Source organism: Delphinapterus leucas, chromosome 6, assembly GCF_059928025.1.
Source record: "Delphinapterus leucas isolate spDelLeu-1000000601 "Yukka" chromosome 6, BTC_Dleu_Yukka2, whole genome shotgun sequence".
Classification (NCBI taxonomy): Eukaryota; Metazoa; Chordata; class Mammalia; order Artiodactyla; family Monodontidae; genus Delphinapterus; species Delphinapterus leucas.
In genome coordinates this window covers 73,630,912-73,643,446 of record NC_143134.1, presented here as the reverse complement: position 1 = coordinate 73,643,446, position 12,535 = coordinate 73,630,912, and the positions used below count along the sequence as shown (strand labels likewise).

Genomic DNA, 12,535 nt, shown 5'->3' with positions numbered 1-12,535 from the left:
CATGTCTATCACCCCTTCCCCACCTGTATGGCTCTCATGGTGTGACTAAAGTGGATGAGTAAGATGCAGTTTATAGGGATGGGCCTACGTTACAGCATCTCTGCCACAGCCTCCTCCCGTTTTAGAGTGAGAAGACTGGAGTGAAAGGTCCAAAAAATAGAGAGAATTCTGCAAGGAGGAAGGTGCCACATTGTGTGTCTGCTTACAATCCCTAGTACAATAGAATAAATCTTCTTGTCCCCTCCTGCCAGTGTTAATAAAGGTCAAGGGGAGATAGACAACAAGGACCTACCGTATAGCCCAGGGAACTATATTCACTATCTTGTAATAACCTATAATGGAAAAGAATCTGAAAAAGTACACCTGAAACTAATACAACATTGTAAGTCAACTATACTTCAATTTTTAAAAAAAGGTCAAGGGGTTACTTTACTGTTTTAGTATATGCAATCCCAGTATTTTCTTTCTTTCTTTTTTTTTTTTTTTGCTGTACGCGGGCCTCTCACCGTTGTGGCCTCTCCCGTGGCGGAGCACAGGCTCCGGACGCGCAGGCTCAGCGGCCATGGCTCACGGGCCTAGCCGCTCCGCGGCATGTGGGATCTTCCCGGACCAGGGCACGAACCCGTGTCCCCTGCATCGGCAGGCGGACTCTCAACCACTGTGCCACCAGGGAAGCCCCAAACTTAATTTTTTAAAAGAACAGTGTAGAACAAATAAAAGCACAGCTGTCAGACATTTGAAATTAGAAATAATAGCTATTTTGCCATTAATGAACATTCCTCTTCCCTTGATGGCTAGAAATTTTTGTTTTTGCTTCTCTTTACCCCCACCTGGAGTTTCAAACAAACGTTTGTGAATTAACGTTGCTTCAGTGTGACAGAAATGTACTAACAGGCCTTTGCTCGCCCTCTGTCTGGATCTCACTGTTCACGGTCTTTCTGAGTTTGGGGATCTTGCTCTGTAGCTTCCTCATTGCCTCGGACCCTGCCCGTTAGGTGTTATCACCCAGGAGGCTAAATGATCATTAATGCCCCAAGGCCCTCATCTCAGGAGCTGATTGCATTTGGCTCCATAGCACTGCCAGATTGCATGCTCTGTAAGTCTACTTGGGACATGGCTTCAGACTATGTTTCTGGCTTGAGCCCAACCTTTCTGCCCCTGGGTGAGGGGTGAAGCCTTTTCTCTGGCAGGTTCCATGCTCTGGCACTTTTCCTAGCGTGGTGGAGTTGAGACGTAGCTGTCAGAGCCGTTTAGAAGGGGGAACAGAGAAGCGGGGCAAGGAAGAGACAGACCTCAGGTGAGGAAGAAGGAATTTAAATCCTACCTGTGGAGGAGGCTTCCCTTGGCCTGTTGCATTTCCCAGCTGGACATGGCAGAAGTGTTGGGTGATTGATTGATGGCTTTTGATTTGGCCCTCAGAGGATGCATCTATGGCCTCTGCCCATTTGAAATTGGTGGGAATAACCCCAGGGGTCCGCTGACAAGAGGACAAAGATCTCTCTCCTGGGCGTGGCCTGTCACTGGTCAGGCTGGCGCCATACTGCTATTATCCAGAGCATCCCTCAGTGGAATGGGACACGGGCAGGAAACAAGTGTTCTCAGTCATTTCCCATTTTTAAATGAAATCTACATAGCAGATAACAACTCCCCCACCCTGCACCCTAGTGTTTGCCGCCTCGCATGTGTAGATGAACATGAGCTGGATTTTTGCACAGTCATGAAAGCAGTATGCTTGTCCCAGCTGGAAAGCCCGAGACAACAGAATAGCAGAGAATGTTCTGAGTCTTTATTAAAAGTATAAAAGCATAAATCAGATTTATTTCAGCTGAAGGAAGGCAGCATTCAAGACACTGGAATAGCTTGTATTGCATGTTAAGGGCAACTTGAACTTGACTGTGGCTGGGGCACAGGAGATGCTAGTTCTTTCTTTCTTTTTTTTTTTTTTTGCGGTACGCGGGCCTCTCACTGCTGTGGCCTCTCCCGTTGCGGAGCACAGGCTCCGGACGCGCAGGCTTACCGGCCATGGCTCACAGGCCCAGCCGCTCCGCGGCATGTGGGATCTTCCCGGACCAGGGCATGAACCCGTGTCCCCTGCATCGGCAGGCGGACTCTCAACCACTGCGCCACCAGGGAAGCCCGCTAGTTCTTTTTAAATCGCTGGATTCGGTTTCTGGTTCCAGCTTTTCCCGTAACCATTTTCAGTTGAAGTGCATATGCTGTATTGATAACACAGTTTAACATTCTGGGAACTTTTGTCAGGCAGCAAATTATGAAGTACCTTGTGATCTAGGCACTTGACCAACTCTTTAGTTTCTCCTAAATAAGAACTTGTATCTTCTGGGGAAAACACAAGAACATCTGGGAAGTTCCTGTTTAGCATGACTGAGCCTTTCTGCTCTAAAGAGTAGAAAATAAAATGTTTGTGGAAAGTCAGATTAAAGGACTGGTCTGAATAAACCATTCCTGCAAGATCCAGTGTCCTTTCACCATGATAATATTACTAAAGAAGCCCTGACCTACCTCTCCCTAAAGAAAGCCTAATAAGCAAACTACTTGAAAATAAGATCATTTATATTATGTTACTCATTGGCTTTAAAACCTTCAATGACTTTACTTTGCAGTTAGAATAAAACTCATTTTCCTTACCATGGCCAGCAAGGTCCGGCAAATCTCATAATCTAGCCTCTGCTCACCTCTCCTCTCAGCCCAGTCTGCTCTCTTGCTCTGAATAAACTCAGTTGCTCAGCTGATAAAAACTTTCCCTGCCCCAGAGCCTTTGGGCCATTGTTTTACAGAAAAAAAACTTTTAATTTCGATGAAGTCCACTTTATCAACTTTTGGTGTCACATCTAGAACTCTTCTCCAAACCCTAGGTCTGCAAGGGTTTGCAAGGGTCTTCTACATTTTCTTCTGAAAGCTTTATAGTAGTTTTGGTTTTACACTCAAAACTATGATTCATTTTGAATTAATTTTTGTATATGGTGAAAGAGTAAGATGAAGCTTTGTTATTTTGCCTATACATAGCAAATTGCTGTAGCACCATTTTTTTAAAAAGACTTCCTTCCTTTATTGAGTTTATTGAGTTTCATATACCATTGGGGAAAAGCAGGTGAGAGCATTGTGTCAATCTGTTTCTGGGCTCCATTCTGTTCTCTGGACCATTCTTATCTTTCATACACCCCCCAGCTAACTCCTACCCATCCCTCAGGTTTCACCTACAATGTCATTTCCCTAAAGAAGCCTCTAAGGACCACCCATTTTCATCCATCTCCATACTCTCAACTTTAATCTTAAGAAGTTCAGCCTCTATTAGTCTTACTCTACACCTGTATTATACATTTCTCATAATTTGTTAAAAATTTTCTGATATGTGTGTAAGTATGTGTGTAATTCCTGCCTAAAAGCCCCCAAAAGCCAGGAACTGAGTCTATTTTGTTTACCATTTTAGTGCCCAGCAGTGTGCCTCTTATATGCTGAATGCCCAATCAGTATTTTTTGAGTAAGTGAATGGAGAAAGGTCAGGCATTCTGGGGGATGTTTTCTAAATCACTGGGTAACATTTTCTCTTCTTTTTAAAAAAATTTTATTATTTATTTATTTATTTTTGGCTGCACTGGGTCTTTGTTGCTGCGCGCAGGGTTTCTCTAGTTGAGGCAGGCAGGGGCTACTCTTCATTGCGGTGCGTGGGCTTCTTATTGCAGTGGCTTCTCTTGTTGTGGAGCATGGGCTCTAGGCACGTGGACTTCAGTAGTTGTGGCACGTAGGCTCAGTAGTTGTGGCTCCCGGGCTCTAGAGCGCAGGCTCAGTAGTTGTGGTGCACGGGCTTAGTTGCTCCGCGGCATGTGGGATCTTCCTGGACCAGGGCTCAAACCCGTGTCCCCTGCATTGGCAGGCGGATTCCCAACCACTGCACCACCAGGGAAGTCCCTGGGTATCATTTTCTTAAAATCAGAGGGCATTCCTGGCTCTTGGAGCCTTAGGACATAATTTTTCCCCAATTAACCCATCTTTTAAGTCAGTGATTTTGAGAACCTTTGGCCTACACTGGAGGACTTGTTAACATACAAACTACTGGGGTCCACCCCCAAAGTTTCAATAGGCCTGGGGCAGCCTGAGAATTTGCATTTTGAAGAAGTTCCCAGAAGATCATGATGATGATGCTGGTCTGGGAACCACACTTTGAGACCTCCACTTTCTCGTCTCCTGCCTTTGCATGTGCTGTTCCTTCTGCCTAGAATGCCCTTCCACATTTCTTGCCCTGAAAAACACGCATTCATCCTTTAAGACTTAGGCCAAGTGATTTCTTCTGAATACATTTTTCAGCTACTCCCACCCTTTTTGGGCAAAGTAAGACCACCTTACTATGGATTGGAGTTGAACTGTGTATACACTGCTGTTTCAGTGCTTTCTCCTTTAATTGTGTCTCTTTCTGCTTCCAGCACTAGTGTGTGAGCTTCTGGGAATGGCATAATAATTTAGTTTATCTTATTTCTCTAAAATGGAAACAAAGTAGTAGCTGGTACAAATTCTAGGATGATGTAGTCTTTAAAACATGTTAAGGTAATTAAAATATACATATAGTCAATATATTCAAAAGAAATAGCCTCAGGTGGTAACAATGGAACATTAGGATTGTGAGATAGTAAATGATTATTTTTTGCATGTTTTGTCTTTTCCGTATTTTGTCAAATTCTTTTTTTAATTAATTTTATTTATTTATTTTTGGCTGCGTTGGGTCTTCGTTGCTGCACGCAGACTTTCTCTAGTTATGGCGAGCAGGGGCTACTTTAGTTGCAGTGTACGGGCTTCTCATTGCGGTGGCTTCTCTTGTTTCAGAGCATGGACTCTAGGCACGTGGGCTCAGTGGTTGTGGCTCACGAGCTCTAGAGCACAGGCTCAGCAGTTGTGACGCACGGGCTTAGTTGCTCCGCAGCATGTGGGATCTTCCTGGACCAGGGCTCGAACCTGTGTCCCCTGCATTGGCAGGCAGATTCTTAACCACTGGGCCACCAGGGAAGCCTAGATTTTGTCAAATTCTTTATATTGCTTCTTTTTTTTTTTGCGGTACGCGGGCCTCTCACTGTTGTGGCCTCTCCCGTTGCGGAGCACAGGTGGCCATGGCTTACGGGCCTAGCCGCTCCACAGCATGTGGGATCTTCCTGGACCAGGGCATGAATCCGTGTGCCCTGCATCGGCAGGCGGACTCTCAACCACTGTGCCACCAGGGAAGCCCTATATTGCTTCTTTAATTTAGGAAAAATACTATATGCTATAAAAGACATTCTAGAACTTACACATCAAAATGGTTGTTTCCCCTTTCATAGTTGTCATTTTGAGCAGCAAGGTTCTTATTCCAGTTATGCTACACTGATCCTATCCATTTTTTAAACTCCTGCAGTGCCACTGAGAATCTCTCACCTGCCCTCAGTGGCGGAAAAAATTTTAAGTATACTTAATTTTTTGAAAGAGTCAAATGACATTCATGGCAAAGTCTAAGGAACAAGATTGATAACCAAGCTGATTAATATCATGTGGAGTCTGGAAGAGAGTATGACCAATAAGTGCTAAGATATACCCTGTGTGTCATATAAGTAGCTCCTCAAGCTCTTAAACATGTAATCTCAAAGAGTAAAGCTGGAAATACAATTGCTTTAAAACCAATATTACATAAAACTTTGAAACATAACTTTCTACCTAAAAGGGATTTGAACAGAGCATCCTTGCAATAAGCATATACATCCCTCAGGTGACTCCTTGAAAGGGACCTTACTATGCGCATATACGTTGCTATTTGTTAAAGAAATAGTGCCCTCACTCTAAATCACTAATCACAGGGGCTGGAGCATGAGCTGTAGGGCCGAATTGCTTAGCTTTAATTGTAGCTCTTTCACTTACCAGCTGTGTGACTTCGGCACATTTTAAACCTCCCAGTGCCTCAGCTTCCTATCTGTAAAATGGGAAGAGAGGATTTTTGTACTTCATAGGGTTGTTGTGAGGTTTAATTAAGGTAATAACTGTTAAGCGCTTTTAAAAGTGCTTTTAAAGGTAACACCATTTTGCCAATTCCAAGATGCACATTTTTCACATTTTAACACTTGTGAAATGAGGATATGTCTTACAATTAATGTAATTTTTAAGAAGCACTTTATTACCATTTAATTAGCAATATCTTTTTAAAAATCAAAGGTACTTAAAATAATGGTGCAGCTTGGAGTAGATGATGTTTTAGATTTCGATAACATAGCGGTAAGAGCTTGATAAACACTGGCTGTCATCAGCATTGTCATCAGTGTTGTGGCTATCATCATCATTATCTTGGTTCTAACCAAGGCAATGCCATTTGATTGGTTGGCAGTGCTGGCCTAGAGTGCACATCAAGTTTCTGTTTCATTTATTTGTTTTCATTCATGTGTTCTTAGAAAAGGTCTAGTGCGCTTTTTCATATCTGTTTCATATTAAGCTAATGTATCTATGGGGTTAATTCGTGCAATGTCTGCGTTATTCTCTGCACCATACTTGGAGAGCTGCTAAAATGTTCTTCAATGCAGATCAGTCTCTTAAAATAAACAGACAAGAAGACAAATTCTTTATTTTCTCTGTTGATGTATTTTCCTAAATCTTTTTGAGGCACTTTTTCTTAGTGAGCAAAACCAAGCCACTGTTGTACCACTTAAGATTTACTGGTTTGCAGTCTTCCCTGACAGTGAAAAGAAGCAGTTTATTGATCTGTAACAGAATGGATCACGGCCAAATCTTTTCTGGTTTATACAATTCACTGACATAAGAATCTGCATATCATTAAGAAGACTGAGTCCTCACAATTTGAGGCCACCTGTCAGGCATGAACAATAACTGGGAAAAATCAATACACAATATAAAACTGTTGTTTCTGCACAGACACTGCCAGGATCCACACCCAGTGACAGGCATATTTTGTTATTTTACCAGTGATATGCCTGTGATTCCTAATTTTAGGCTTCCTCCTCATTTTGATTTTATTGTTCAGTTTGGGGGAGGGTGGGAGAGACCAAATTCAATCTGAGATAAAAATCTTCTGCCAGGTTGAAAGAGGTTCAATAACAGGAGAGAACCTTGGACCAAAGTTTATGAAGCTTGACTAGGAAGATTCTGGGCACATCTCCATCCAAATACCTTGACACATACTTCATTCACCCATAACACAAGCAGCTTGTTTCTTCTGGCCTTCTGTTTGCCCTCAAGAATTTAAATGGTGGTATTTACAAGCCATTATGAAGCAAGAATACAAACACATAGGGCTAGATTGAGGCCAGTAAACAGTTTTGCTTAGGTTTTGTTGTTGTTGCTTTTAGAAGTATAATTAGTTGAATAATTCCAGAAGCTGGGCTTCTTTCTTTTGCCCCCTCATCAACTCACTCATCCTTCTTCAGTTTACCCAGTCCCCACCTTTTTTTCTTAACAAAGCTACATTTGTCAGAAATAATGCTCACTCTATCCCTAAAGTCTGCCTTTTGATTCAGCTAGCTCTGACTCTCCAAGTTCAATGCCATGGACCTGAACCAGTGCCTGTTTCCAACAGAATGTCAGGTGATTGCCACATAGAGAGATTAGAGTCATCCTGCCCTCCTGGTGGGCTGCCAGACAGAAACCGGGGACCAGCAGGGAGCTGGGAGGCCTTCAGTGGGAGGCTGAGAATCAGGTCTCTGTGGGTAAGCTCAGCAGTAGTCACCGTAGCTGGAAAAGCCATGCAAGGAGCACAGCTGTCAGAAGCAGCCTGTAGAAACCGGTCCTTTAGAGTTTGCACTGAGCTGCTTTCAGTAGTCAGCCTTGAACCATAGTGCAAACCCATTCAAACAGTGAAGAAAATTTCCCTAGCTCAGCAGCAAGAAACTCTCACCCTGTGTGATCAAAGCAATCAGCTGGTTCCTCTTCCTTCCTATTTGTTTATATTTCTAATCTCTTATGATCTCCATGACTGTGGCCTGATAGTTTTCTTTTGCATAGTGTTTTAAAATACTTTTTTCTTCAGTGCATTTTAAAGCAGATAAAACCAAGTTGACAGGAAGTATCTAATGTTTCTTTTTTAAATAATTGTTATTACAAAAGTAATGAAGGAGCTAAAATCATCCATAATTGCATCACTGAAGGGCAACCACAATGAACATTTTGGCGTATTTACTTCTAATTATTTTAAATAGATGTGTAAATATGTACATATGTATTTTTAACAAAATAGGTTGTGACAGAATAGTTTTTTTTAATCATTAAAAGCTCTTAAATGACATCAATGGCTGCATTAGAATCCAGGATAAATGGATATGTTATTTATTTTAGCATTCTGTTTTGAGAAGCTCATGTGGGTTTCTAAATTGACACTTTATTTCTCAGCTTGGAATTCGTTAAGCTCAATTTCTTCGGATTTTGTTGGTTTAGAGTGAGAATTTGGACACAGTGGAAATGGAATATTTCTGTCTGTACCGTTGTTTGCTTTCCTTGCCAACATTTTTTAAAATTAATTAATATTTATTTTTGGCTGTGTTGGGTCTTCGTGGCTTCGCGCGAGCTTTCTCTAGTTGCAGTGAGCGGGGGCTGCTCTTCATTGTGGTGCGCCCCGGCTTCTCATTGCGGTGGCTTCTCTTGTTGCGAAGCACGGGCTTTAGGCGCACGGGCTTCAGTAGTTGCAGCTTGCGGGCTCTAGAGAGCGCAGGCTCAGTAGTTGTGGTGCACGGGCTTAATTGCTCCACGGCACGTGGGATCTTCCCGGACCAGGGCTCGAACCCGTGTCCCCTGCATTGGCAGGCGGATTCTTAACCACTGCGCCACAAGGGAAGCCCTTGCCAACATTTCTCAAAAGGCATTTTGAAGAAGCAAAGATTGGAGCAGTGGGGGGTTTTTTTTGTGTTTTGTTTTAAATTTTGTGATTGGAATATGTCTTGTAATCTCAGTTAACTTTTAAGCAGAGAATTGATATAAAATAAGAAATATGTTGCCTAACAAACCCTAAATGTTTCAAAACCACATGTCGTGCTGTGTCATTTGAAGTTTATCCAACAGGAAAATGGGAGATTTTGAAGTTTTTTTCTTTTTTTTTTTTTAAGACAGGGACTGCCTGGGTCAGATTTATGTTTTAAAAAGACTAGGTCAGTGAAAAACTTGAGCTATCAAGGAAGAATTCACATGAAGTTTAACCTTTTAAAAAAATGAGGATTTGGTGCAACAGCTGCTTTGGTTCAATTGAGAAAATGAAACTATTGAACCAACATTTGGAAAGGAGGATAAGTGTCAAAATGAAAAATAGTTTGTGAAATGATACAGAATGATACATATTTGTATCTGAAGGCCACCTTCCTTAAAAAGTCACGTTTCTGGAGAACATATTTTATCTCCCATAAGAGTACTGTGTCTAGAGACCTGCTTTCAGCACCTGTCCACGGGTGCATCTGTGGGTGTGTCACTCTCAACACCCAGTGGCCAGGTCTGGGGCAGTCACCTCCTTGTTCCACAGGCTGTCTCTCCCCACTTCCAATTTGCTCTCTCCATTAGCAGTCATCTTTGTAAACAGAAGTCTAAGATATAGTGTTGTGCATATTTTTAAATGACCCATTTTGATGGGGCTCTCTTTATTGTTTCAGGTTGAGTGCACTTGGGAACTTGATGCATAAAATTTGCATGATTCCTCACTCCTTTCTGTATCTGTCTTTGGATTCAAGCCAGCATGGCTCACACCACAAAGGTTAACGGCTGTGCCTCAGGTAACTCCATGTTCTGGAGTGTATGTGTGTGTGTGTGTGTGTGTGTATTAGTGTGTGTCTTTGCTCAAACTAATTTATTTCTTTTTTAATAATGGGTAAATAATAAGTTGCCTAGATAACTAGGATTTCAAACAGTTTCTGTCCATTGAAGTTTTTTGTTGTTGTTTTGTTTTAATCTCTTAGAGAATTTGCTTTTATCTTTAGAGTCTTTATGTACAAAAATCAGCTAGGTAAATTATTACCTAAGTCAATTCTATCGGAGTGTTGAAAGATAAATGTAAAATACTGAATGCTGATGCAAGAATAATGTCCACTCCTCTTGCGCTTCTTTATGAGGGATTGAACGATGAAAGAGGAAATGAGTTTGAATGCTTAGAACCAATTCCTAGTATCCACTCCCAAGCAACTTTTGTTTGTTTAAAGTAACTTTCCCAGAGGGGAATGTGCAGCAAACCAAATGTATTATGAATCATAAAGACTTGTATTCTGATTATTGCTTTGGTTATGTTAGAGACCTATAGAGTTTGCGTATCTATTCCAATATTGCTTATATAAGATTTTGGAGAAATTTATAGAACAAATGCTGAGAAAAGCCTCCTAAGAGACAGTATATGACAGGAGATGACAACCTGTCCAAAATGGTACTCTTAAGTGTTCATTGCTCTTTTGAGCTATCTGCCAAATAGCAGAACGTGTGAGAGCAGTAACAGTGTATGTGGGAATTCTTGTGGAGCGCTTGAGTCCAAGGTCTTCGCTCTGCTGGCTCTGAGCACTGGGTAATGGAGAGAATGTGGGATTGGAATCGGGAGACCCATCTCCTGCATTAACCATGAATTATGGGGCAGGACTGTTTCTCCATGTGTAAGACATCAGTAAGTATATCCACCTGCAGGGTTAGAACCAATGAGAGCACCAGAAATGTGCACACAAGTGCCGTGTAAGTTGTAAAACAACAGCAGAAGGAGGAGACCTCTGAATTGGGCCCACCCAGCCCGTGTGTGGCTTTCTGTTTCAGCAATCCCAGCTGCAAGTATCCCCTCTGGAAAGATGCTCTAACTTGCCCCAAACCAAACCCAAATAAACTCAGTTGTTTATTATGGAACAACTGATCTTACTCTGTTCATTCTTTTTCCTATCCTTTCTACTGCTCAGCTTCTCAGGACTATTATAGATTCTGCTCAGGACTGCTGTCATTAATAAAATATGAATGACAATACCTAACATTTAATGAACACTTAGTGTTACCATGGTGCCCAAGATGTTTTGCCTGCATTATCATACTTAATAGTCATAGTAATCCTAGGAGAGTATGCTGTTATCATCACCACCACCACTGTCATCCCTATATGATAGCACAGAAAAGCTCAGTAACTTACCTAAGTGAAGAAAGGAAAGTCAGGATTATTACTTGTTTCTCTAGTCGAACATTTGATAAGGGAAGAGATTGAAACATTGTGAAATTTCTTGAGAGTTGTGGGTGGGTTTCAACCCCCGTGGTACTATGATCTCCCTTCCCTCTGCTGCCCTCAGTTCTTCTCACACACTCAGAGAAAGGGGGCTCGAAGTTGTTGGTGCCTTGGAACGCTCTGGTATCTCTGGCAGAATCAATATATTCAAGAGTTTAGATACTTACCCCAAGTGACCCTAATTCCCTTTCCAACTTGACTTGTCCTGGAGTATCCCTTTTCCTTTGTTCCTGAAGTCTGATGATAAAGTTATAACCTTTCTTCCTCACCTGGTGTCCTGCCTAACAGGTCTGGGGACTGAGTCTGAAAGTGAAGAAAAGCTCTCTGATTTGTGACTTCTGGGGTGTCAGGGTATGAATTGTTATTGCACAAAGGTGCCTGGACAAGGCAAGGGAAGGTTTTTGTTTATTCTAATCACCATGACCTCTGTAAGCCTGTAAGCAAATCTGATTAGAGGCTTAGTCATACACAATTACTTTAATTTTATATATGCATGTATGTGTATAAATATATGTGTGTATGTACATACACAGGTACATATACATGTATACATCATGTATACATATACATACACATACATATATATGAAACTCATTAGAGAAAATTTTATAATACACAAGTTTAGTGTTTTCCAAAAAAATAAAGCAAGAATTACTGGCAACACCACCACCCTAAAATAAATTTTTTGCTCATTTTCCATATGGCCTTTAAATTTTTTTTCTTAATTTATTTATTTTTAAAATTTTTATTGGAGCATAGTTGATTTACAGTGTGGTGTTAGTTTCAGGTGTACAGCAAAGTGAATCAGTTATACATACACATATATCAACTCTTCTTTTAGATTCTTTTCCCATATAGGTCATTACAGAGTTCGAGTAGAGTTCCCTGTGCTCTACAATAGGTCCTTATTAGTTACCTATTTTATATCAATATATAGTAGTGTGTATATGTCAATCCCAATCTGCCAGTTTATCCCTCCCCCGCTTCCCCCTGGTAACCATAAGTTTGTTTTTTTTACATCCATGACTCTTTGTGTTTCGTAAATAAGTTCATTTGTACCATTATTTTTAGATTCCACACATAAGCGATATCATATGATATTCGTCTTTCTCTGTCTGACTTCACTCAGTATGACCATCTCTAGGTCCATCCATGTTGCTGCAAATGGCATTATTTCCTTCTTTAAATTTTATGCATTTCACATAGTGGAGATTATAGTTATAAAAATCTTTATTTTACATTTTCTTTTCTCACTTTGTATTACAAAAGAAATACCTGCCCATTGTTAAAAAAAAAAAAAGCCAAACTCAAACAATGCAAAAGTGTTTGTGAGTTATA

At 41.2% G+C, this 12,535-nt stretch overlaps 1 protein-coding gene across 5 annotated transcripts in view; it reads left to right on the top strand.

Annotated features, from left to right (window-relative positions):
* The window catches only part of KANK1 (KN motif and ankyrin repeat domains 1), a 120,170-nt gene that overhangs the window by 50,983 nt on the left and 56,652 nt on the right, over positions 1-12,535 (top strand). For all 5 annotated transcript variants that reach the window (XR_016393561.1, XM_089913264.1, XM_022573570.3 and 2 more), the window contains exon 2: positions 9,612-9,731. Coding sequence is in view for 4 of the 5 variants with exons in the window: in XM_089913264.1 (XP_089769390.1) it covers positions 9,695-9,731 (37 nt within the window). In the remaining variant the exon portion in view is untranslated. The remainder of the gene's footprint in view (positions 1-9,611; positions 9,732-12,535) is intronic.